General features: G+C 35.0%; 1 protein-coding gene and 1 pseudogene across 2 annotated transcripts in view; one reads left to right on the top strand and one right to left on the bottom strand.

Annotated features, from left to right (window-relative positions):
• The window catches only part of RNF180 (ring finger protein 180), a 107,465-nt gene extending 81,263 nt beyond the window's left edge, over nucleotides 1-26,202 (bottom strand). The window contains exons 1-4 of one of the 2 annotated variants that reach the window (XM_003785862.2): nucleotides 26,062-26,202; nucleotides 21,003-21,098; nucleotides 18,645-19,604; nucleotides 15,677-15,712 (exon numbers count right to left, since the gene is read on the bottom strand). In XM_003785862.2, the coding sequence (XP_003785910.1) occupies nucleotides 15,677-15,712; nucleotides 18,645-19,604; nucleotides 21,003-21,098; nucleotides 26,062-26,202 (1,233 nt within the window). Of the gene's footprint in view, nucleotides 1-15,556; nucleotides 15,713-18,644; nucleotides 19,605-21,002; nucleotides 21,099-26,061 lie in introns of those variants that run through there. The other variant, XM_023510930.1, reaches the window with a different exon arrangement.
• On the top strand, nucleotides 4,962-5,368 carry LOC100942796 (annotated as a pseudogene).
• Nucleotides 26,203-26,489: the final 287 nt, after the last annotated feature.

Below are 26,489 nucleotides of genomic sequence, written 5' to 3'. Positions count from 1 at the left end.
CCTCAAACTACGGCCTGTGGGCCATATGCAGCCCACCTAGGACATTTATCCAGTCCGCTGGGTGTTTTTGTCACCGCTGCCTGTCCTGCTTAGGAGCCAACTCGTCCCAGGACCCTCAGTCCAGCCCTCCAACGGTCTGAGGGACAGTGAACTGGCCCCCTGTTTAAAAAGTTTGAGGACCCCTGATCTAGACAGCTGATCCCCAAGCAATATGTTGAAGTAACAAACTAGGCTTTGTATTTTCATAATGCTGACAAGAATATATGTTGGAGAATACGCAGGAGACCACATATTGCAAAGACCATTAAACTTTGTTAACTCTGTAGTCTTCAGGTTCCTTTACTGGGAAACAGTTATCAGCTCCCAAGATAATATCAAAGAAATGAAACTGTCCAGCACTCCAACCAACCATGGTATCAGACTCCATGACACCAAGATTCTCCATCCATCATAGGCACCTGACATTTGAATCCATTCACCCACTGCTCCCAAGATCCATAGCCCTCCAGTTGGCACACAATCCCTGCTGCAGCATGTAGCCACATTCTCTACCCCTCTACAAAAATTTCTGTTCTCAGATAGAGAGGTGAATTTAAGACTTGTTTCCCAGCTGATTTCCACAACCATAAAGCCTGTATTCCTTAGCAATACTCATTATCTCAGTGATTGGCTTTCTGTCCAGAAACCAAGCCCAAGTCTTAAAGGATGAGTAACCTAAATGGAGAATGTAGAGTGAAAAAATCAAAACAGAAAGACTAGTTACAGATGCACAAAGTCTATGCCATTTTCAGGGAACTGAGAGGAACCTAAACCAAAGAGAAGTAGCAGGGAGGGTTAAGGGAGATGAAGTGGAAGGAAATGGGAAAAGAAATATAGGATGGGCTGAACTGTGAATGAGTCTGGACATTATCCTTCACAAATGGTGATTCATAGATTTATAGGCAAATGACTATTGTGATTAAGTATACGTTAGATGTAATACAAGAAAGAAGTGTTTGAACTAGGGCTTTAAACAGTGGGAACAGAGAAGAAATGTTTAAAGGTAGATGGAATCAAATTTAATAACCAGTTATATGAGAGCGTGATAACTAATTATACACAGGTAATGAAGGAAATGGAGTGATGAACAACGCTTCTAGCTTTGGTAGCTGGTTAAATGATGCCATAAATTTAGACAGAAAGTTCAGAAGAAGTCAAAGAATGAACATTGAGGTTTTCTGTCTTAGAAAACTTTGGAATTAGAAAAATGTGGATCCAGTGCCATGATAAGAACAGCTATCTTTCACAAGGCGAGTATGTAAGCCTGAGTGTGGCTACCTTTGGCAAATGTATGTATTTGCCTTAAAGTAAACAAGGGAAAATAAGTTTTATTTCTTGTTATAGAAAAAATTCATGCTGATTTTAAATATTTGGAAGAATAAAAAAGAAAACTCTTAGTAACTCTTCATAAGATTTTGGTATTTTCTTCCAAAATTCTTTACGGTTGTGATCAAATTACCCATAAACCTGCTATGTTTTTCACTTAACATTACCACCTAGCATTTTAAAGGCACATCTTAAGCAAAAATATGTAAAATTGAGTTAAAGTAATTAAGAGCAATCGCCATATGGAAAGTCGACCATATAATACTGTGCAATAGAAACCCTAAGGTCATAGTATTATCACTGACCATGTTAGTAATCTTTAATTCGTCTTTAATACAAAAAAATTCCTTGCTAACAGAATAACGAAGAGAAGGGAAGAAACGTGTTAGCGTCTATCCCTCTAATTCTTACTTTCTATGGACAAGATACAAAACACATAGAAGAAACCGAGGCTCAGTTGAATTAAGTGCCTTGCACAGGACCATACACCTAAATCAGCAGGGGAGCTAGGATTCCAATTTCCAACTGATGGAACCTCTAGTTCTCTTTCCAGTACCCTGTGCTGCCTCGCCCCTTGTATTATAATACAAGCCATGCATAATTACCGGTTTCCTAAAATGGTCCAAGGCATTCACTTGGAATGCCAGAAAATTATTTAGAGCAATGGGTCTCATTTCTAGCTGTGATGAAGAAGAACCTGTCACATCTTTTCAGTTCTAACATTCTGCGACTGCAATCCTGAAAGCGTTGCTAAATTCTTGTTTTCTTTCTCCCCACATGCAGTTTTCCTTCACAGATTTTGCTGCATGTTACCTACTATATGTTGGTCTAAAGCAGCAGCTCTCAACCTGTGGGTCGCAACCCCTTTGGGGGTCTCCTGCATATCAGATATTTACATTACAATTCATAACAGCAGGAAAAGTACAGTTATGAAATAGCAATGAAAATAATTTTATGGTTGGGGGTCACCACAACATGAGGAACTATATTAAAGGGTTGTGGCATTAGGAAGGTTGAGAACCACTGGTCTAAAGTCTCTTTTCAGAGGCTTGCGCACATAGTCCGTAACAGAGGAGAATGTATGTAATAGCCTAGAGGCAAAACTCTGTCCCTTTGAGTCATTTAAATTGTTTCTCAATGGCAATTACTAAGTTCTAATTACATAAATTTCTAACTTTCTTATATTTCTGGCTTCCTTAAAAATTATTTATGTTACCAGTTATTGTAACTGGTTATTTTTAGTATTTCATTTTGCTTTAAATGAGAGGCAAAACTTAAAAATCAATATAGGGTTACAAACTGCTCTTTGACAATTCTTCCATATAATTCTTATTCTACCAGCATAGGCAATGCCTACTTTAGAAAAAAAAATTTTTTTTGCAGTCTTTGGCCGGAGCTGGGTTTGAACCCACCACCTCTGGCATATGGGGCCAGTGCCTTACTCCTTTGAGCCACAGGTGCCACCCATGCTGTGAAAATTTTTAAAGATAATTATTTTCAAAAGAAGTTCAAAGCACAGTAACCTATTATTGTCCTTTTTTTTTTTGATCAACATAATTTAAGTGTGCTGCTTAAATTTAACTATAGGTTCAAGTGTGCTGTGAGATTAAAAGAAAGTTGGAAAACACTGGTCTAAATATATATATATATATTTTTTTTTTTGCCCAGGGCTGGGTTTGAACCCACCACCTCTGGCATATGGAGCTGGTGCCTTACTCCTTTGAGCCACAGGCGCCGCCCAATATTTTCAAACAATGCCTTATGCCTCCTACATTTTATGATATAGCTCCCCCATCCAAAATTAATTGCCCTTAACCTACTTAGGCAAGACCCAATAGACTAATCTGATCATTTCTGCCAAATTATGATACTAATGATAGATACATGAATAATGAATTATGCCCTCTAGAATACATACTCATATTAGGAAACTCAAGAAAAACTACAGAATTGAGTAATGTGGAAATTCCAGGGAAGGTCAAAGAAACCATTCATTTTTCTAGACGCTATCAAGAGCTTTAAGTAGCTGCCTCTTTTCTTTCAACCCTGGCCTTACTCAAATATTCCACCAAAACCATCTATGATGAAGAATATAATGTCCACTCCCCCATAGATGTCTACATTCCAATCCCTGGAACCTGTAAATACATTATGTAAAATGGCAATAAGAAATTAAGATTTCAGATGGAATTAAAATTGCTAAACAGCTGACCTTAAAACAAAGAGATCATCATGGATAATGGGGTGGGTCCAGTATAATAACAGGGTCCCAAAATGAGGAAGAAGAGGGAGAAGAATTAAAAGGAGATGGTACCATCAGAGACACTCAGCCAGCTGTTGTTGGCTTTGAGGAGGGTAGTTAGGAGGATATAGGCAGACTTTAGAATCTCAAAAAGGGAAGAAAACAGACTCTCCCCACGGAGCCAACAAAAAGGAATGCGGTCCTGCCAACACTTTGATTTCAGCCCAGAGAGATCCATTCCAGACTTCTGAGCTCCAGAACTGTAATGAATTTTTGTGTTTTAAGCAACTAAATACGTGGTAATTTTTTTTTTTTTTTTTTTTTTTGAGACAGAGTGATCTCAAGCTGTTGCCCTGGGTAGAGTGCTGTGGCATCACAGCTCATAGCAACCTGAAACTCTTGGGTTTAAGTGATTCTTTTGCCTCAGCCTCCCAAGTAGCTGGGACCACAGGCGCACACCACAAAGCCTGGCTATTTTTCTTTTTTGTTGTTGTTGTTGCAGTTGTCATTGTTGTTTTCTTTAAGCTGCCCTGGGCTGGGTTAGAACTTGGTGTTTGTGGCCGGCACCCTACCCACTGAGCTATGGGCGCCACCTTAAATTTGTGGCAATTTGTTACACAGCAATAGGAAATAAATGTACCATCAAAGCACACAGAAGGAGCTGGACCAGTGTTTTTTGACGTTTTTTTATCTTGCAGCACACTTGAACCTACAATTCCACAGCATACTTAAATTATAATGATCAAAGAAAAAAAAATAAAAAATAGAATATACTTACTGTGCTTTGAAAGATAATTTAATTAATAATTTTTAAAATTTTTCACAGCACACCTAAGATCCTCACATGGCACACTGGCTGAAAATCACTGAACTAGTTTATAACTTCCTTAAAATGCATGCTTTGTATGAATATGCTACTGCTTTATACAAGTTGTATCATTTGTATTTGCTAGTGATTAGACATCCTAAATAGATTATCAAATATTGTGGCTGGTGATAAAAGAGAAAAAGGAAAATACAATAGCTAGGGACGCTTTAATGTTCAAAATCAAAATATCTTTAAAGGTTTAATTGGACCAAAAAACATAATTAGTGAAGTCATTGATTAGTGTTCTAATCACTTTTATTTAAGAATGAAGGAAGGATAATTTATTAAATGGAAGTTAAGGAAACTCTGCTAAACATCGATGTGTGTGAAAGGCTCACAGAAATCTACTGGTTTACATCATTCCACTCCTATCTGTCAGCACCCCACTCCATACTGAAGCACAACACAACCCTTGCCATTGATTTATCCTTAATTTAGGGAACAAGCCTACTTTCAAAAAATTGCACATGATTTGCACTGAACCAGCACCTAGAATTGCTGCAGTTCCATTTTCAATTTCACGATGTTTTTCTTGGCCAAGAACGCACTAAGTCATCTCCAAGTTTGATACATTTAGCAAACAATGGCAAGGGCGAGCCACCAGAAATGAACACCTGATTTTCATGATAAATATGGTAATGCTGTATTAGCTAGTGGAGCCACTTTCTGTATTGCTGTATGGACAAATGCAGTGACACAAATTGGAATAGAATGGAACCTGTCCCCTGTTGGCAGAGTCACCCCAAAGGAATGGAGAGATCAGTAATCATCCCAGCTGGTGTAATACTGAATTGTTTCAGAACCAACTCATAATTGATGCCAAGTAAAAGTACTGTATACCCATTAAAATATGGCATTATTGAAATAAAGTACATTTGAAACCTCCAAAAAAATGAATTGATGACATATCTATAGAGCCTTAGAAATAAACTATCTCAAGCATTAACCCAGAGTAGCAGTTTATTCCCTCTGAAGAAACACAAAATAAATATCCCTAAAAAGCAGTTTAACAAAAGCATTGGCAGATTCTTAACTAATGGCAGTAAGACAAGCCTTACTGTGATTCTCTAAAACCCTTTCTCACAAAGCACAAACTCTTGGGCTTGATCTGTCAAGAAACTGAAAACATTTGATGCCATAATCTAGCAAGTATATAAAATTCTTTGATGGGAAAATTATTTTGATTGCTTTGCTCCGAGAGGAAATTTGATGCCCTCTGGTGTTGGAAAATAAGACGATCATTTTCACCTTTACAAACAAACACTTAAGATTCATGAAAGCACAGAAGAGTGGAGCTGAATCCCATGTCCCAGGGTGCAGCATAGATACATTATTACTTTTTAGTGAAAAATTTTGGTCATTACTAAATATGAAATTTTTATTCTGATGGAGTAGAAATGTATTGTTACAAATTGAGCCTCTTAGGTAAAAGAATACTTTCCTATAAATCTGTTGGAGATTTTCCCACTAAAGTTTTACAAGGAGAAAAAAAGGTGAGTGATTTAAGATTGTGCAGCAAAGTAATGACTAAAAAGAATATGACTTTATTAGGGTATCATGACTTACAACGAATTCTTCCATGTTTTATAAAATATTGGGGACATACAAAATGGAACGAAACAGTACAACTGTAATAATTCTAGCCATCTTAAGAAATAAGACATAGCTAATGGATTTGGAATCCTTCACATAACACTCCAAATCATATTTCTTTTTCCCTTCATAATTACTGTCTTTAAATTTGGAATTTAGTTTTTTTCTGAATATTTTATTTTTTATTAAATCATATCTGTATATATTAATGCAATCATGGGGTACAGAGTGCTGTTGTTATATGCAATTTGAAATACTTTCATCCAACTGGTTCACATAGCCTTCATGTCATTTTCTTAGTTATTGTGTTAAGACATTGATAGTCTACATTTAGAGAGATTCACATGTACCCTTATAGGATCAACCATAGGCGTAATCCCACCAATCACCCTCCCTCCACTCATCCTCCCCCCTCCCCTCCCCTCCCTCTCCCCTTTTCCCATATTCTTGGGCTAAAATTGGGTTATAGTTTAAATTCTAAATGTATTTTTCAGTGTTCTACACATTGTCTAACACTGTTCTATTGTTTCAAAAATCCAAACTTAACTTTAAAATATTCTTTGTAAAAGAAACCCCAGGTGATAATTACAGTTGATATGCTGAGCCAAGCAGAGGATTCCAGGCACCTTTCCCATTTGGGGGCACGTGGAAGCTGATACTGTGAGGTCTCCACGCGTTGAGAAAAAGGGGTAGTATTTGTCTCTTAGCATGGGAGAAGCTTTAAGGAGGTTTGAACAAGACAAGGAGGCAGTGTCAATGATTGTAGTTTTAAAAATGGGACAATGAGGCAGAAAAATAGGTGGGCAGTATTTATCCTGGTTGATGAAATAAAGAAATTCAAAAGTGGAGGTTTAGAATTAAAACCAGATGCAGTCTTCTCAGTGCACACAGGACAAAAGAGCTGAAGGCACTGCCCGGTTCTATTCATCCAACACAGCTAGCACTAAGCTCAGGCCTATATGGCAAGTTCCAGTGTTCTCTATGTATCACTCTGGGGCTAGCTCACTGATGATTCTGATTTTTCCCTTCCCTAAACACGTTGACCTTACACAAAACTTTAGTGTCTTAGTCTGTTTGTGCTGTAACAGAATATCAGAGGCTCGGTATTTTACAAAAAAAACAAAAATTGAGAAAATAACTTTTTGCTAAAACAAAAGTTTACTTCTGAAGTCTAAGATCATGGTACCAGCATCTGGTCTGGTGAGGGCCTTCTTGCTTGTTCTCACATGGCCGAAGGTGGAAGGGCAAGAAAGCAAGCTGGACCAAAGCTGCCTGAGGCCTGTTTTACAAGGGCCTTAATCCCATAAACGAGGAAGAAGTGCTCATGGCCTAGTAACTGTTTAAAGGCCCTGTCTCTGAATACCACTACCACTCTGGCAACACCTGAGTTTTGAAGAAGACACATCCAACCACAGCACTTAGGAAAGAGAACATGCATCTTGAATCTTTCTGTTCTCCTACACCCCCCTCAACTGCCTTTCTCCCCCAATGCCTAGAGCACTCAGTGCTCTAGTCTAGCTGTCCAAAGCCTGTTCTCCTCAGAGCTTCCCTATCCTAAGTGACCCAACAGCTCATGTAAATCACGTAAGACAAGCAAAAACCTCCTACTGTACCTGCACACAGTGCAGCTCATTAAATATTAACTTCTGCTTTCATCACTCATTCCCTCCTGTTTGCTCCTAATCAAAACTCTCTCTGAACACCAGGCTAAGGAAAGCTATCTGAGTATACTGAATGTTACAGTATAGTATATTGTAAGGTGACCAGACATCCCACTTTTGGTGGGACAGTCCTGATTTTTAACAATTTGTCTCGCAGCATTTTAGAAAAAGTCCCAATTTTTGAAAAGAATGCATGACAAGCTAGTGAACAGCGGGAGAATGGGAAGGGAATATATGGTTTTTGGCTGCTGAAAAGGTTAATGTAACTCCATTTGGGAATGAAGAGGTTAATGTAACTTCATTTGGAAATGAAAAGGCTAATGTAAACTCCCTACTCCCCTCCTGGGCAAGGTATCAGAAGGAGACTGGCTCCCTCTCTTGCTTCTAGGCAAGGACAATTAGCTCAGAAGGAGCCAAACTGTCTGGAACAAACAAGTAGCCCCCCCCTTCTCTAGAGTAAGGTGACCAGACGTCCCGCTTTTGGCAGGACAGTCCCAATTTTTAACAATTTGTCCTGCGTCCTGTGGTGTTTTTAAAAAGCCCCGATTTTTGGAAAGAATGCACGACAAGCTAGGGAACACAGGAGAACAGGAAGGGAATATACAGTTTTTGGCTGCCATGTGGCTATTTTGCCAGGATATGCATTTTATATTACTTTTGTTAATTTTATAATGTTAAACTTTAATAATAACAAATAATTGTTGAGACCTAATTATCGAGAACTGCTTATCAAAGTTTGCATTGTTGTCAGGCCCTGCCCCCCAGACCCCCCCCCCAATGGTGTCCCACTTCACCAGTGTTAAAATCTGGTCACTTTAGTATATTGATATAAAAAATCTTGCACATAGCTATTTATACTGTCTTTTACTAAGTGGAAGGAGTTATACTAGGTATGAAAAGGTAGGTGCAAAATATCTTGTTCCCTTTAAATATGGTTCTTGATCTAATTTCTTCTACCCCAGTTGATTCTCTCTCTGTAACATCTATCAGAATTAATTCTCTTTGCTCTTGTTAAAAATACTTTGTCAAGAGCTCTATCAACTCAAGTCTAATTCTCTCTTAATTCCTTTCAGTTGATTCCTTTCTCTTCCTTCTAATACTGAGGTTGGTCCCCACCCCTGGGCCACAGGCTGGAGATGAGCAGTGGTGAGCGAGCAAAGCTTCATCTGGGTTGACATCACTCACGTGACCACTTAACTTAAGCTCTGCCTCCTGTCATATCCCGAGGGACGTTACATTTTCATAAGAGCACAAACCCTATTATAAACTGGGAGGGGGGGCGAATCTAGAGTGTATGATCCTTATGAGAATCTAATGCCTCATGATCTGAGGTGAAACTGAGGCACTGGGGAGCAGCTACAAATACAGCTTATCATTAGCAGAGAGGTTTGACTGCATACACCATAATAAATCAATTGCTTACAGATTCCTATCAAAACCGTGCTCTCCCCTCCACTCCATGGAAAAACTGTCTTCCATGAAATTGGTCCCTAGTGCCAGAATGGAGACTGCTGTCCTAATATTTCTCAACAACCCTGGATACACACTGGAATCACTTGAGAATTTAGAGATAGATTACACACACCCACTCTGCCCAGCCTCAGCCAAATGAAGCCTAATCTGAAAGACTAGGACCGGACCACTCCGGACCACTGAGATATTTTTAAGTTCCTAAAGGGATTTGTAGCAAGGATTCAGAACCACTGTTGACTTTTACCCTCAAGTCATTTACTACACCTAAAGCATCAGATCCATCATTTATTTATTCAATTCGTCCACTAAGAACTATTAACGGAGCTCAGTGAGCCAAGTGTGGTGCCTCTCAGAACCCTTCAGCCAGCTACACAGCATCCTCAGAATCAAACACAAGTTCTGACCACTGCATCACAATTCTTCATCATCTGACTGTTCCCTCATCTTCAATTTTCTTACTCTGTACAATCTTCCCACCTTCTCCTAATCAAACTTGCTCCTTTGTGACTGCTCTAGAATTCTGAGTTTCATCTCAAGGTCCTGGCCAAAGCAATCAAATTTTAAGTAAAACTATTGACCTTTGGCTTTCTGTGATATGGGATTTTTGCAAATACTCAAAAAAATAGTAACTGAAAAAGGTCTGTGAGGGTACATATTTCATTCATTGTTGTGTCCTCAAAGAGTAAATGAAGGAAAGGTATTGTAGAATAAAAGTGTATGATAGTAAAATATTTTCTGAGTCATCAAAGAAAGATAAAATGGGTGGGGGATTTTCTTTCTTGAAAGGCTAAAGAATCAACAGTTAACAGAAACATTAGAACCTAGATCTATTATCATATACTAGGTTTGTAGGCCTAGGGAAGTTATTTAACCTCTCTGAGCCTCAGTTCTCATCTATAAAATGGAGATAATAATAGAAATTATCTCATAAAACTGTGTCAGGATTAACTGAAATAAAACTCAGAAAGTTAAGGTGAGGTAGGTAGAATAATGATTCCCTGATGTTGTCCACATCCTAATGCTATCCTAGAACCTGTGAATATGTTACTATACATGGCAAATGGGACTTTGCAGTTGGGATAAGTTAAGGACCTTGAGATGGGGAGATTGCTTTGGATTATCCAGGTGGACCCAATGTAATCACACAGGCATCTAAAAGGGTCAGAGAGAATATGTGATGAAAGAAAGGGCTCAAGTGATGCCATCACTGGAAATCACAAACCAAGAAATAAGGACAGACTAAAAGCAAGGGACAGAATCTACCCCAGAGCTTCCAGAAAGAAGGCAGCCCAGCCAGCACTGATTTTAGTAACACAAGGCCTAGGACCAGACTTACTATCTCCAGAACTGTAAGATGATAAAACTATTAGTTTAAGCAACCATTTTTGTGGTAATAGGTTACAGCAGCAATAGAACACTAAAATAACAGATATATAAGTGTTGACAATTTTTTTTTTTTTTTTATTTAAAACTAATATGAGGGTACAAATTTTTAGGTAACTTGTTCTCACTTCCAGAGTAAAGTTCCAGTTGTAAAATAGCCCCTCACTCAGGGGGCATTATACACCCTCACAATGTGCACATTAAGTGAGATCCTGCCTCATGCCCTCCCTCCTTCTGCCAATCGTCCTCCTCGTACTAGACTTATTTGTGTTTTATTCACATGAGCATGTAATTGTTTATATATTGGTTTCATATTAGTGTGGAGTACATTGGATATTTATTTTTCCATTCTTGGGATACTTTACTGAGAAGAATGTAAGTGACGATTGTTATTCTTCTTTTCTGTTACAAAACGGTCTGGAATTAACATCAACACTAATACACAATGTTGACAATATACATAGTATATTCTTACAGTGTGATCAGAATGGCATTTTATCTCAAATGGCATTTTATCTCTGTGGTCTTTCTTCTAAAAATCCATGTGCAGACATGACTTAATATAGCAGGCCTGTCTTCACTTACAAAGTTAGCCCTGAGCTGGCATCAGAAACCTGAATTTTAGGAGGGTTTCTACAACCCTAATTGATAAGAGGCTTTCACTGTGCCTAAACTTTTTGTACAATGTGGTTTAAGCTGAGTACCAGTGTTTTCCTTCAAAGGGCCTAAAATTTTGGTACGTGCCGCAGATGAGGGTGCCTATGTGACCAGCCCCCAATACAAACCTTAGGCACTAGGTCTATAGTGCACTTCCCTAGTCGACAGCATTTCACCTTTGCAGTCAGAGCATATTGCTGGGGAATCAAGCACATTCTATGTAACCCCAAAGAGAGAAAATTCTTGGAAGCTTCTAATTTATTTCCCCCAGATTTCGCTCCATGTACCTTTTCCTTTTGCTGATGTGGGTTTGCATCCTTTTGCTGTAATAAAACATAGCTGGGAGTATGACTACATGCTGATTTATATGAGTCCTCTCAGTGAATCACTGAATGTGGGGTGGTTTTGAGAATCCATGACACAACCAATAACCCTAGTTTAATCACGGGGAAAACAACAAACAAATACCAGTTGAGGGCCATTTTATAAGATACCTAACAATAATCTTTACTATGAAACTAGTTTGTAGCTTTCATAGGGAAGCTATAACCCAATTATAGCTCAAGAATATGGGGGAAGGGGAAAGGGAGGAGAAGGGAGGGGGAAGGATGGGTGGAGGGAGGGTGATTGGTGGGATCACGTCTATGGTTTATCTTTTAAGGGTACATGTGAATCTTTCTACATGAAGAATATAAATGTCTTAACACAATAACTAAGAAAATGATATGAAGGCTATGTTAACCAGTTTGATAAGAATATTTCAAATTCTATGTAAAAATAGCACACTGAACCCCATGACAGTATCAATGTACACAGCTATGATCTAATAAAAAAAAAAAAGGAAAGAAAAAGTAGAATTAGGACTGAAGCTCAGATCTGCCTGTCTTTTAAAACAACTGTGTCCTGTGACTATGTAGAGACTTGAGAAACATCATGCTATTGAGAAGTAAGCATCAAGAGGGCTGGCCGAGAGACGCTGAAACTGTGTCTAGAAATCATCTTGACTAGAGCAAGAGAATCATAAACTCTACACATGAGGGTTTATGAACTTGATAAACTCTAATCAAGTTCCAAGAAGTAAGTGGAGTCAGAAAGGAGCCTGCAGGTCCCACAGTTTTATATGGACCAGGATCAATCCTAGAAAAGTCTGCCAGATAAAAAAGAAACAGGCTTGTACCATCACTTCAGGAAAAGCATTAGAAAATTTAGATCTATATAATTAAAGGTCTTATCAATTCTATGCAATTTTGCTTAATACCTACTCCATTATCTATATTCTATAATTAATCAAAGTAGCTGGAAGGCAAATTATTCAGTCATGTTTATTTAAACTGACTGCATATTTTTGTCTTATCATCCTACTAAATGGTGACCTCCGGGAAAGCTGAGGCAAATTAGTAGTATCAACCAATAGAGCAAGATCTAGATATTTTTGCACTCATAAAATGAAGAGAATGGCAAACTTACACTACAACAGTAACATGACACAAAGTAGAGTGAACAATAAATACTGATGACCATGATGTTCTATCAATTTATTACCTTCTTACCTAAATTACCATTTCATGACTATGACTCTGCACTTAATAAAACCATTAAAAACCTATATTCTCTAATTCAAATATTCACATTCATTAGTTGAGCTTTTCATTTCTACAAACCGTTAAGTTTCTGCTTGAAGAAGAAAAGAATAGAGAATTCTTTTATATTTAAATTACTATTATTATTCTGAAACACAGACAACCATAAGATTTAAAGATGATGAATAAAGTGATAAAAGATTAAATGGACATTTAAAAAAACTGAGAATTTCAAAATAATCGGTGTGCAAATCCATAAAAATGAAACTTAGTGCCTTTGCAGAAGATAACTCTTTTCTAGACAAACCTGAATAGGTTGGTCTTTAGTATAATTTATTGGCCTATATCCTCCCCAGTGCCTAAGTCACACACTGTTAATAATACAAATTGCCTTGACTCATTTAGCTCACTGAAAACAATGTAATAGAATTATTGTAGATGATTCAGTAATTTTGTCACAAAAAATAACAGATGGTCAATTATTTTTAATTTTCATGCAAAATAGTAACCTAAGGCAAACTCTTATCTTTTCATGGTGAGAGATGTGGTCTTTAAAGAGACATTTTCTTTTATTCATATTAAATAGGATGAAAGTTTATAAAACCACCACCTGAAACACTGTTTAAGCAGAATTATTTAGAAATATTATGCATTTATACTAGTGGTTGCTTTATTTTCTCTCAATCTAGAGAAGAAAATATTTTTCCCCAGAATTAAATGTTGTATTAATTTCCTCAAAATGCTGATATTTTAGCCTTTACATGATTCTAAGTGGGCCAGCTGAAGTCTTGTAAAAAGTAGAAGTGTTTCAACTGAATTAAAATAAAAATACAACACAATAAAATGTATAGTATAAAGCTATAACTAAAGGAATATTTATGGCATTAAATGTTTAGATGAGAAAAAAAGTTCAAATATAATATAAATTTCTATCATAAAAAATTAGAAAAGGAAACAAAAATAAATTTAAAGCAAAGGAAGTAAATAGTGAAGATAAAAGCAGACATCAATAGCTATAAAAAAAGTACAACAATACAGAAAAACAGAAACCAAAAAGTGTTTCTTTGAAAAGATCATTAAAATTTATTACCCTCTAAAACTAAAACAGAAAAAGAGAGAAGAACTAACTTGCTATTATCAGACTGAAAAGAGGATATCATTTTAGATCCAACAGACATTAAAAGAATAAAAAATAAGGAATTCTATGAACAACATTACGCACATAATTTTTACAACTTCCTTGAAAACAAACCACCAAAACTTACCTCATATAAAATAGATAACCTAAATTGTCCTATAATTATTAAAGAAATTGCATTTATAGTTATGCAACTATAACTCCCAACAGAGAAATCTCCAGGCCCAGGCATTTTACTACTAAATGTTTCAGTAAAAATAATATTAATTCTCCACAACATTTCCCAGAAAATAGTAAAGAAGAGAACTAACTCAGTTTATATGGAGACTTTACCTCTTACATGTTTACATGGATAGAGCTGGAACATATTCTTCTTAGCAAAGTATGTCAAGAATGGAAGAAAAAGTATCCAATGTACTCAGTCCTACTATGAAACCAATTTATAGGTTTCATATGAAAGCTATAACCCAATTATAGCCCAAGAAGAAGGAGAAAGGGGAGGAGAGGGAGGAGGATGGGTGGAGGAAGAGTAGCTGGTGGAACCACACCTACAGTGCATCTCACAAGGGTACATGTGAAATTTACTAGGTGGAGAATATAAATGTCTTAATACAATAACTGTATTAAGAAAATGCTGTGAAGGCTATGTTGACCAAGAAAATGCCATGAAGGCTATGTTGACCACTTTGATGAAAGCATTTCAGATTGTGTATAAAACACACAATGTACCCCATGATTGCATTAATGTACACAGCTATGATTTAATTAAAAAAAAAAAAAGAAAATACTAGAGTATGATTTGCACACAAAAATAAAACTTTTTGTCTGGTGGGTTAAAAAAAAAAAAAAAAAAGGCCAGCAATGCCCTTGTATTGTTAACCAAACAAATACACTACAAAAATAGAGAATATTTTAGACCAATATCCTTCATGGACAGAGGCAAAAAAAAAAAAAATCCTCAAAAACTATTATCAAATAGTATCCTGCAATACATAAAGAATACAGAACCTAAGAGAAAAGACATACCATATTCATGGATTTTAAAAGTCAATAAAGATTTTAATTCTCTCCAAGTTAATCCATACATTTAATATAATTCCAATCAAAATCCCAACAAGAATTTTTATAATTATAAATAGGCTAGGTCAGTGGAGATTTAGAAGAAAAATAAATAAATTTAGGGAAAAAAAACCACATGAGAATATGTTCATAACCTGGGGTTAGGCAGACAAGATTATAAAAAGTTTGAGAAATTAGAAATCAAAATTAAACATTTACTCTGCAGAAAAAAAATGTTAAGAGAATAAAATGAAAAGCTTTACACTGAGAAAAACTATTTAAAAATTATCACACGTCCAGTGAAGGACTTATATCTAAAATGTATGAGCTCTCAAAACTCAATGGGAAGAAAATAACCCAATTAAAGAGTAAACAAAAGATTTGAATAGACACTTCACTGGACAATATATACGAATGGAAAATAAGCACATAAAAATATTAAACATCATTAGGGAAATGCAAATTAAAATGATAAAATGATACTTCTATGTATTTATTTGAATGACTAACATTAAAAAGTATTTAGAATACCAGCTGCTTGTGTTCAAGGATACGCAGCAAATGGAACTCTTATACAATGTTGCTTAAAATGCAAAATGGTACAGCCATATTGGAAAACAATTTGACAGTTTCTCAAATAGTTAAGTATGTACTTACCACATGATCCAGCAATCCCATTCCTGGGTATTTACCCTAGAGAAATGAAAATTTAGGTTCACAGAAAAATACATACACGATCATTAAAAACAGTTGTACTCATAATTGCCAAAACTTGAAATGATCCACCTGTTGTTGAAAAGCTGAATGGATAAAACTGGTTCATTTACACAATGGAACCATACTGAGCAATTAAAAAGAGCAAATTGTAGATACATGCAACAACTTGAATCAATCTCATAGACAATTTTGGCAAGTGAAAGAAACCAATCTGAAAAGGTTATATAGTATATGAGTCTAGTTTTTATAACATTACATATGTTTTATAACGTTATCAAAGAGATAAAACTAAAGTAACAGGAAACAGAGCAATGGTTTTTAGGGATTAGGAATGAGAAATGGGATAAAGGTGTGGTTATAAAGGTGTGGAGAACAAAGAAGTTTGGGGGGTGATAAACCTGTTCTGTATCTCCATTGTGGTGGTCATGGCATGAACCTATACATGATTAAATCATAGATCTGTATTCCAAGAATACATTTTATTGTATGATAATTTAAAAAACTAAAAATAAAACACAAAAGGATTATGTTGGATTAAAACCCAGTAGGTATGGTAGTTAAATGCAACTGAGTGCTATGTTTTACTTCAAAGTAGATCTTCAATGAATGTTTGCCTAATAAAAACACTGAAAATTGGCTGTACTTTCTGCCTTAGTAGCAATCTCATCTAAATTCCTAAGATTTAAAAGTTTAAATAAATTTTTGTTAGCACCATTAACACTTTCTATTGTAGTATAAATCAAAGATGTCTCGCTTACGCAAAAATTCATCAAAAACATCAGGTGGAAGTCAGAAATCCAGATTTCCCAATCAATTATTTTAAGCCTTTTTAGTAAGTATCATTAGTAATTGTAACTCTTACTTTATGTATTATATGCTTAGCTACCTCAGTAAAAAAAGAAAATGGGAGCATGTGTATGGAAGTCATTAACCAAAGACACAATATTTCAAACAAGCATTTGATAAAGGTTAACAGACCTGATCTTTAATAAACATGGAATAAGTTGTACAACTGCACTATTAATATCTCATATATTAACACTCTCTAGGATTTATCTTTTTGCTTGAATTAGCAAGACAGACTTTTAAAAATTATAATTATTATTTCTGGCTCTAACTGTGATGTGTCCTCACATCATTTTTGCACAAAATTTCTAAGCTGCTCTATCTACTCTTAAATTTTCTTTACTAAAGAGACATTGGGTATTTTGTTTGCCTCTATCTAGCTCCTGTGCAACCAATCAAACCTACTAGAATCCTGCCTTCTCCTTTCCTACACTGACCTGTGACAACAGATTTGACTAAGAACCACTAATTCTGATTAATTGTCTAAGTATATTAAGTCATATATGTGAATGAATAAAAGTTACTTTGACAAAAATAAAAACCCCTAACTGTGCACTTACTTTAAACTGCAAAAAACAGAGGTATCCCCAGGCTAGAAAATAATTACTAATATAGCTGAGGTCTTCCAAAGCACCTACCCCAAAATCAAACACATTTTTAAAATCACAAAGATGTTATCTACATATATCTACAGTAAAAAAGTAGTATAACTTTCTCACTTCTCTTCAATTTCTATTTGCTAGAGAATAGTTTTGAAGTCCTCCATGTTACATTAATCATTTTAAGGTATTATTTGTGAACATTCACTTAACATATGATCATCTCCAATTTACCCAGGTATAACCCAAATTCTCAATACAAATTTTGAATTTTACAGCTTCAATAAGTTAAACTATGAAGTATATTATAATGATTCTAAAATATATTCATTTTTTCACTTCCTATAATATATGCTTTGACGTTACATTATACCATCACTTGCAGATAAACCAAACAAGAATGTTCTTGTTAGGAATCAGTTAAAAATACAATAAACAAATACCTATAATTATAATTTACTATGATTATATTTACTGTAATTTACTATGTAAAAGATGAAAAACAATCTGACTAAAGCAGTGGTAATTTTTCAAAGTGGTAATCTTATTTTATTGAGTCTACAGCTAAGATCATAAGACATAATGTGCTCACTTAACTTTTTAAAAGAGTAACTATTATATGAAATTGTAGCTTTTTATATTTTAGTTCCAAGGATACTGCTAATATGCAACACACTGATTAATGAGGTCTACTATGTATAACGAATAAACAACTAATAAAGGCAACTGGCAAAAAAGGTCTATTCAGAAATATTCCAGTCCTCAAACTTCCAAATTTTCCTAAGCATGGTGCCTGCCGATTGGGCTCAATTGGTTTCCATAGCACCTAACACTTATTGTTCTGTCCCTTCACAGATCCCACCCTAGGACATATTATCATGGGCACTGAAGGAGTTCAAAACACAGAGAAGCACACTCTCCTACAAAATTACTGTAAGAGTAAACTGCCCTTTAGACAATTTTCACAGTGTAGCACAGTTAATCCAGATCATGTAGGCACACAATTAAATAAGGCTTCTTAGAAATAACCATGTAAGCTAAATGTGATGAAAAGTGAATTTGTCACTGATTGAATTTAGAGAAACATTTTTCAACTTAACCTAAAACAAAATCAATGCAAAACAATTCTAACATGTAATAAATGTAAAATGTATGTGACAAATAATCCCAGTCCCAATATCATGACATTAATGTTCCCTCTAAAATATTAGAATTGGGAAAAACTACACAGTAAAGGCTTTTTATAAACATGTGTGAAGCACAGAGATAGGGTTAGACATGTCAATTATAACAGGGTTATACATATATAATTACAATGTATTATGCATGATTATTAAGTGCATTTAGAAAGAGTATTTCAAAAACTATTAAAACCAGGGTTTTATAAATATAGGTATTCAAAGTTAGCTTTACTCCCCAAATCCCAAAAGAGAATTTTAGTAAACCCTTTTTTCAGAAATTACCTGCTTCTGTCGCCATCTTTCATGCCTTCGTTGTTTTCTTCTTAGATTCTTCAACTTGCTCCTTTCTTTCTTATTGAGCCTCGGATTAATGGTGCCCAACGAAAAACTGGCTGAGCGTAGGAAGTCCAGAGGGGAGAGGTGCTCTTCTTGGTCTGAGGCCTCCAGCATGCTCCTGCCAGCTGAGGGCAGGTCCATCAGGAAAGTGAGGTCGTTAGTGTTAGCATGGTCAGAGTATACTGAAGAAGCTTCCAGACCAAACTGAAATCCTCCTCCTCTTTGTGTCTGTGTCTCGTGGGGGGCCACTGAAAATCTTTGCACCAGCATATTAGGATCAAAACTAGATGGATTTTGAAAAGAACAGGTATTTTTACTAGATTGCAAAGGCAAGCCTGAAAGGTCAATAGGCTGTATTTCATTTAGCCCAGAATAGGCAGTGGTCTTACTATGGATTTCATATAAAGTGGGTATTAAAGTCAGTTTCTCACTGATGTTCAGATCCAAACTATGTGATTTTCTATGAAAGGCTCTTGTCGTGCATCTGCCAGTCACAAGCTGGGGAACAAAAAACTGGCATTTTGCTTCTGGTTCTTTGAAGAGCAGTTTTTCATTCTTCATCTCAAAATATGTTGATCGCACCTCCAGGCAGAGTGCTTCTGTTAATCTTCCAGGGTCATTATTATTTTGGGCCATGTTTAAAAGCCTGTGATTTCTGTTTTTGGAGCCACCACCTGTCAGCAGAGTTTCCTTGTCACAACCTGACTGAACTCTAGGATGTGACAAGTATTTCAGTGATGGTCTCATTAGTCTGTCTGCCTGTGTTGGCTGATAATCGGTCCGGCTCTTGGAGAGATGTACAGCTGCAAGCTGGCCACAGGCACATTTTGGAGTGCTGACAAAATTAAAGCCCCCTAAACGGGCCCCACAGAAAGGGCAATTCAGTTTTCCAACTGTCCACTGGGCCTACAGGTAATAAAGGAAAATAAAGACAATGCTTTCATTGTGAAGTAACCAAAGAGAATGTGAGTTAAAAAAAAAAAAAATAGCCGACCACATGAAAGGTTTTTATGCCACCGAAAGGGCTAGCTTCCTGTTTTCCGATTAGTAGACAGAACAGCAAATGGAAACAAGCCTTCCAATAAATAGAGATAAGCAGCACCGAAGTTCTGGAATGATAACAAAATGCAGATCATGTCCATTCAAATATTACTCCTGAGAATTCCAAAAGAGAGTCCTTAAACAATAGGTTGAATATGGATATACTGTGAACTAATGAAAAGAAATACACTATGTAACCAGGAAGCAAATTAGTGTACAGAGCTTAATTTGCAAGTAAAATCTCACAGAAAAGTGTCTGTTTTGATACACTTCTTGCATACCAAGCACCCTGGATGGGAACTTTACTCAACCAACAGAATAAAGCTCTTCCTGGTTTTTTATATACAACCAAAAGATAGATTACATGTAACAGATAGTGCATTTTCTATGCTCAGACTGAAAATTAATAATGAACTGGTTTCAAATTATCTTTTCAACAGAGATAGTGACCCATCTGCAGTGTCCTAATATAGTTTCTAAAGTTCAGGACATTTAAAAGCTGTGCACTGGCATTTTCCCAGGAAATAATTCCAATGTGAAAATGGATGCAAGGGACAGCTATCAAATGTTACTCTTTCTTTTTTAAACAAAAAAGTAAGCTATTCAGTGGGGAGATGGAATTATATTTTTCTAAAATCATGTTACTTGTACTAAGATAAGTATTTTGACTGTGAGAAATTACTGTGCCATATTAACACAGTGAGTTCTCGCTCTTATAATATTTCACTAAGGGTCTCTACCTAGGTATATGGATATTAATGATACACACAGGATAGTTCATTAACTCAACAGATACTAATCTAGGTGCTGAGGATATAGTAGTGAAAAAAATATAAAAGTCCCTCTCTTTTTGGAGGTTATATTCTAGTGGGGAGCTAGGCAAGTAGCAAGATTATTCAGCTATAGTGTATGTATGCATAATAAGCATATATGATGTAAAGATCTATTATATATATAATAGATATTATATATATAGATATATATAGATATCTAGATATATAGATATATATTTATAAGTAGATATTTACATCATATATGCTTATGTATATTTATAAGTAATGTATGTTACTTATGTGTGTATGTATCTTTACAACATAAATAGGCATAAAAGACAGAAGGGAGAAAATTAGTGCAAAGAGAAGGGGGTAGGGACAGCTGATGGTTAGCTAAACAACGCATCCAAGAAAAATAGTTCTAAAATGAAAACAAAAACATTCTGAATATTGTATATTCCTAATTTTACTCAGCAACTAAGAAACTTACTTTTTGTATTAGGCAGTTTATCCATTCCGGAAGGGCTTCTATATTCATGTGCCACACATGACAAATATTTGTAGCATCACCTGGGTCACCTTTATCCTGTTAAATAAAAATCAGTGATATTTGTAATTACCAGTTCAGGATTCATTTCACAAATTTCATATTTAATTATAACTCAAAAATACAAATTCAGTTCTCACTACAAAGCAAATACACACTGCCCTCTTTTCTTCACTCCCACAATCAAAAACACACCACAAAGTATGCAAAAATGTTTTTTAGGAAACAGCAAGCTGTGACCTAAAACAAAACCCCTCCATTCAACTGAGTTTATCAAACAAAAACTCTGAAGCAGGTCAAAACCTAGGAGGGATTTTCTGACATTCCTTAAAGCAGGTCATGAAAAATCTACTGTGAGAGATGCCCTCCCCTATAGCAGGATAAAGGTATCTTCAAAACTGCAGTTGAAGCTGCTCCTCTAAATACATCTACCAATCCACCAAATAAACCAGGCAGAAGTGGGCATGCTTTAGTGCAGGTCTGTGCATGGAAAAGCATATGACAGATTAATACATCTTTTGAAAAGCAAATCTTTACTTTTAGCATGAGAAGTGAAACTTTAAGTTACAATCTGTCTACATTGGTTGGGCAGCATGAAAATAAGCAAACACCCTTGTATTCTTTTTCCTAACCCCACAACATAATACAAATATTAACAGATATTATCAGATTTGCCCTCTACAGGGAGAAATTCTGGCATTGTTTAGTCACTGGTAGTTGCAGAACTTTAAACTTTAATTAATCCCAACACTTAGGTTCTTATAGTGATTGAGTTCAGTTATTACTGGCTTTTCTCTCTTACTCATGTAAAAATTAGGATGACTTGGAGCAAAACATTCAAATGAAGATCTTCCCTAATCACAATCTACCAAGAAGTCTGAGAAACTTACCTTTAAATACAGAGTAACACTGGTAAAAGATGGAAAGTATCTGTACCATTTAATTTTATATGTATAGTTTTATAAAGATATAAAGATATCTATCTATCTATATAAAGGGCTATCCAAAAAGCATCAGGGCATGCAATATGAAAAACAGACATAGATGGCTGGATCCTTTCTGGACAGCCCCTGTATGTTTAAATGATTCTAAACGCTTTATGTTGCTCCAGATTTTCAATACTTCTAACTGTACTTCATGTTAATATTTATAGTATTCTTGTGCTTACAAATATATTCTTCTAGGAAAAATATTTTCCAAATATTTTTATTTTCTATAAATCCAAACAATTATAATTTCATTCTGTTTATACTCATGACACATGACACTGGTTTTCATCCTTTTATCTTCTGGAAAACCTCTAATCCAAATAGTAGAGGGCTTTTTTGTTTTAATTCCCAAGTCCAAATCTTGGTAAGTTCCATGGAGCATGTGCTTAAGTCTTTTTTGTAACCTTAGGTCATGAGACAGTGCCTAAAATATAAAAGGTACTTAATAAATGCTGGGTGATTGAAAGGTCCCTACTTTGTATTTTTCACTCTATTCTTTATCCTTTACCCTACGCCCTTTAATTTTTAAAATATTTTCTCCTAAATATTGAAGACTGCCAAAAATGTACACTGGTAACAGTGTGCTTGTTTTTACTTTTTGTATTGTCAGAAGTTTTTCATTTAAAAATGTTAATTTGCAACAATTTGGAACTATATAAAAATTTTAAATGACTATACAAATTTATTTTCAAAGGAACATTAGAAATTTATTGCAAATGATTCAATATAATAAAGAATATAGCTTTACCTAAATATTTTGCTTCTGAAACAAAATAAACGTGTGGAAAAGATTTTTGAAAAATAGAATTAGTCTATGGCCATACCACCCTGAATGCACCCGATCTCATCTGATCTCAGAAAAATAGAATTAATCTTGTGAAACATCCAAATCACACACATCAATTCCTTCCTTTAGGAACTGACAGTTATTCAGATTAGTATAACTCTAATTCCTTACAAGACTCTCATAGAGAGTACAAACTGCAATTAACAAAAATCACCTTTTCATTATCAAATCTGTAAATTTTTCTGACTTCTTAAGATTCTGAAGCAAGGAAGGAATAGAGGAATGGAGGGAGAGAGGGAGGGAAGAAGGAAGGAAGGAAGGAAATTCTACATTGGTAAAGAACAAGAATATTCATGTCAAAGTAAGTTAATGGCAATCAACCTATCAATACTACATATTTATTGACTGATTACAATATATACAGTCTTGACCACAAAACCCAAGAGACATCTTTATTATATGTCAGAGACTGTGTTGGATACCTTAACATTTATTCTTTCACTATGCTATTCTTCCCTAAGCTTACAAAATGCAAAAATAAAATTGATGCATAACTTACTATTAATCATAAATAATACACTCAGTAGAGAGAAGTAGGTTTAGGGCGAAAAAAAGTCCTACAGCTAATTCTGCAATTCAACCCCTCAACCCAATCTCCTTCATTTGAGAACTAAGCATATATTTTTCTATAAATAGTTAGAAGTTAAAGAATACTTTCATGCCAATAAGAAAGAGGAAAATAAGTTACAGCAACTTATACAGTGGGGAGGATCATAAAAGGCTGGGTTGGTTATGTAATATTCCATTTCTAAAACAGAGATAGAGCTCAGGCAAAAAAATAAAAGGGGGGGAGGAAGGAAGGAAGGCGGGGAGGGAGAGAAGGAAGGAGGAAAGTGAGGGAAGGAGGGAGGGAGGCAAGGCCAGCCAGAATAAATAATAACTCCATCTATATGTAAATAAACACAGTCTTAGAAAAATAAATATATGTGTGACATTTGTGATATTATTTTCCAATGTAATTTTAAGGTAAAAAAGGATATATCAACTAGGATATTTAAGTATCTAACTTCTTAATTTGCTTAATTAAAGGTCATATATATATGATAAAACAAGTTTTAATGGATATATTTTAAGAAGAATGATGAAACTGAAAGCAACCTGATTTGAGGAATTTAAAGCCTTTAAAGTATTGGCACAACAGGTTAGCTCCCGGGAAAAGTTAAGCTAAACATTAGAAATGATGGTTATAGTAGGATTCAAAAATCTTAATATATAGTTTTTTTTTTCTGTATCTCGAATTTATCACATGGGGGAAGGAGAAAGGAAAAGAGGAAAACATAATTAACAGCCAAGTTTGAATAATGCCATCAAAAAAAGGTTGACTAAATGCTTGTAAGTGAAATAATTTGTTCAAGCAGCAGAGGGAGCTAATGCATTGTTATTTTGTTTCTTATTTAAGAATAGGAAATATTTTCTTCACTATATTTAAAATTATAAATGTAATATATTCTTTTTATATTATCTTTAAGTGGAACATTTTAAAAGTAAAAAGTTAAACAATTTAATATTATTATATAATGTTTTGAAAGATGTTTAACACTTAGTATTTCTAATGTAAGCAATAAAATTCCCCTAGCTAATTCTTTAAGAGTGAGCCAACTACATTATTTAATTACTAAAGATATAAACACCACAGAGGAAAGATTATATAACAAAAACATATTTAATATTAATTAAATGTTTAATGTGTTACAATTGTAAACAAACTAAAATTTTATTAGACTACCTGTTTTTTCTAGTTGTACTTTGAGAAGGTATAATATTTCAACTTTATACCAAAGTGATCTTGTTAAAATTCAGAGATTGTGTAACTCCCTCTCATTGACTTCTCAGCTCCTAGAATAAAGATCATTGTCTTTAATTTGACTATGAGGCCATAAATGATCTAATCAATACTTTCCTTATCTTTCTAACCCCAAATTTTGCAAAACTCCTTCTTGATCTCTGAACTCCGATCACGATGATCTCTTTTAGCTCTGTGGATCCACTACAAGGCTTTTAATTTATTTATTTTTCATTTATTATTTTTTTATTGCAAAATATTAGGGGTACACTTGTTTTATTTACATACTTTGTTTTCATACAGATTGAGTCAAAGTTGTAAGGGTGCCCTTTGCCCATATACTGTACACTCAGCAGTAGGCCTTTAAACATGGTGGTTCCGAAACTCGAAATGTTCTCTTTTCTATAGTGTCCTCACTTGTCCATCACATCTTCACACAAGTTGCTTCCTCAGAAAAACCTGCTCCTTACAGTATCCTGTCTATATCCTAACTCTTATGGCTGCCTATACTTTTCGTTTTTGCCACTTATACAGTTAATAATTTATATTTATATAACTAGCCAATGTCTAATATTTTTATTATTGGCCAATATTATAAATACTTAATTATTTTAATATTTAATTAATAATTTAATATTTAATTATTTAATAATGGTGATATGATACATTATTACATTAAATAAAATTAAATTAATATTAAATTATAAATCCTGAAAACTTCACAAGGACAGACCATCTTTCTTCTGCCCATCTTTGAATTTCCAGTGTTTATTATAGGACCTGTCGTTTCTTAGTCTGCTGGGTCTGCCAAAACAAAATGCTATAAACTCTGAATGACTTAAACAGAAATTTATTTTCTCACAATTCTGGATACTGAAAGTCTAAGATTGGGGTACCAGCTTGTAGATAGCTACTCTCTCAGAAGATATCTCTCTCTCTCTCTCTCTCTCTCTTCCTTTCTTTTCCTCAATAGAACCAGAGTCCTATTGGAGTAGGGACCCATCTTTATGATGTCATTTAACCTAAAGACCCTATCCCCAGATATAGTCACACTGCCACTTCAAAATATGCATCTAGGGGGCACATAAGTCATCCACAGCATAGCATTCTATTTCTTACTAGAATCCTGAATTTAATAGTGTGGTAGTCATTAAGGTACATTCATGGTACGGGTAAAACATAATGACTATGGTATTATACTTAAAAATCTGCCTTTAACATTAGCAGCTAAATGTATAATTAATCATAACTATGGAAGGTGAGTCAGGTAAAATGAGGTAAAAGTTTAATCGGCTGTAAAGTAGGAAACATGCACATGTGTGCGTGTACCCATACATTCTAATACTAGGAAATTGTTTCAAGATTGGAGTTAACAATACTCACCTTAATCACTTGGTTCTCAGGATATTCCATGAAACAACCAGAACTTGCAATACATTTTCTACATTTCCAGCAGCGAAGACTACTTACTTCCTCTTCATTATAATTTTTAGTTATCAATTCTTTACTTCTTTTCATCTGCATTTTTAGAATATTAAACTGTCAGATAAACTTGATTTGCTAAATCCTTAACACAGCATTAGCTACAAGTGGAGCTTAAAGTAAGAGAACCATCATTTATTGAGGTACCTACTAGTTTCCAGGTCTTAGGCTAGGGGTACTTTATAAGCTACATCTGAAATTGAGAATTCCATTTAATTATGAGGATGATGCATTATGTTAGTGACTACAAGCTTATTTCTTTTTGTAGAACATTTCATGCCCACTGCTTTCAATTCGTCTTGCACTAAAAGTGGTAAAAAGCAATGGCT

The sequence above is a fragment of the Otolemur garnettii genome, unplaced genomic scaffold (genome assembly GCF_000181295.1).
Source record: "Otolemur garnettii isolate 467f Iridium unplaced genomic scaffold, OtoGar3 scaffold00017, whole genome shotgun sequence".
NCBI classification, from domain to species: Eukaryota; Metazoa; Chordata; class Mammalia; order Primates; family Galagidae; genus Otolemur; species Otolemur garnettii.
The sequence above is the reverse complement of the archived record's forward strand: the minus strand, read 5'-3'. Positions and strand labels throughout refer to the sequence as shown.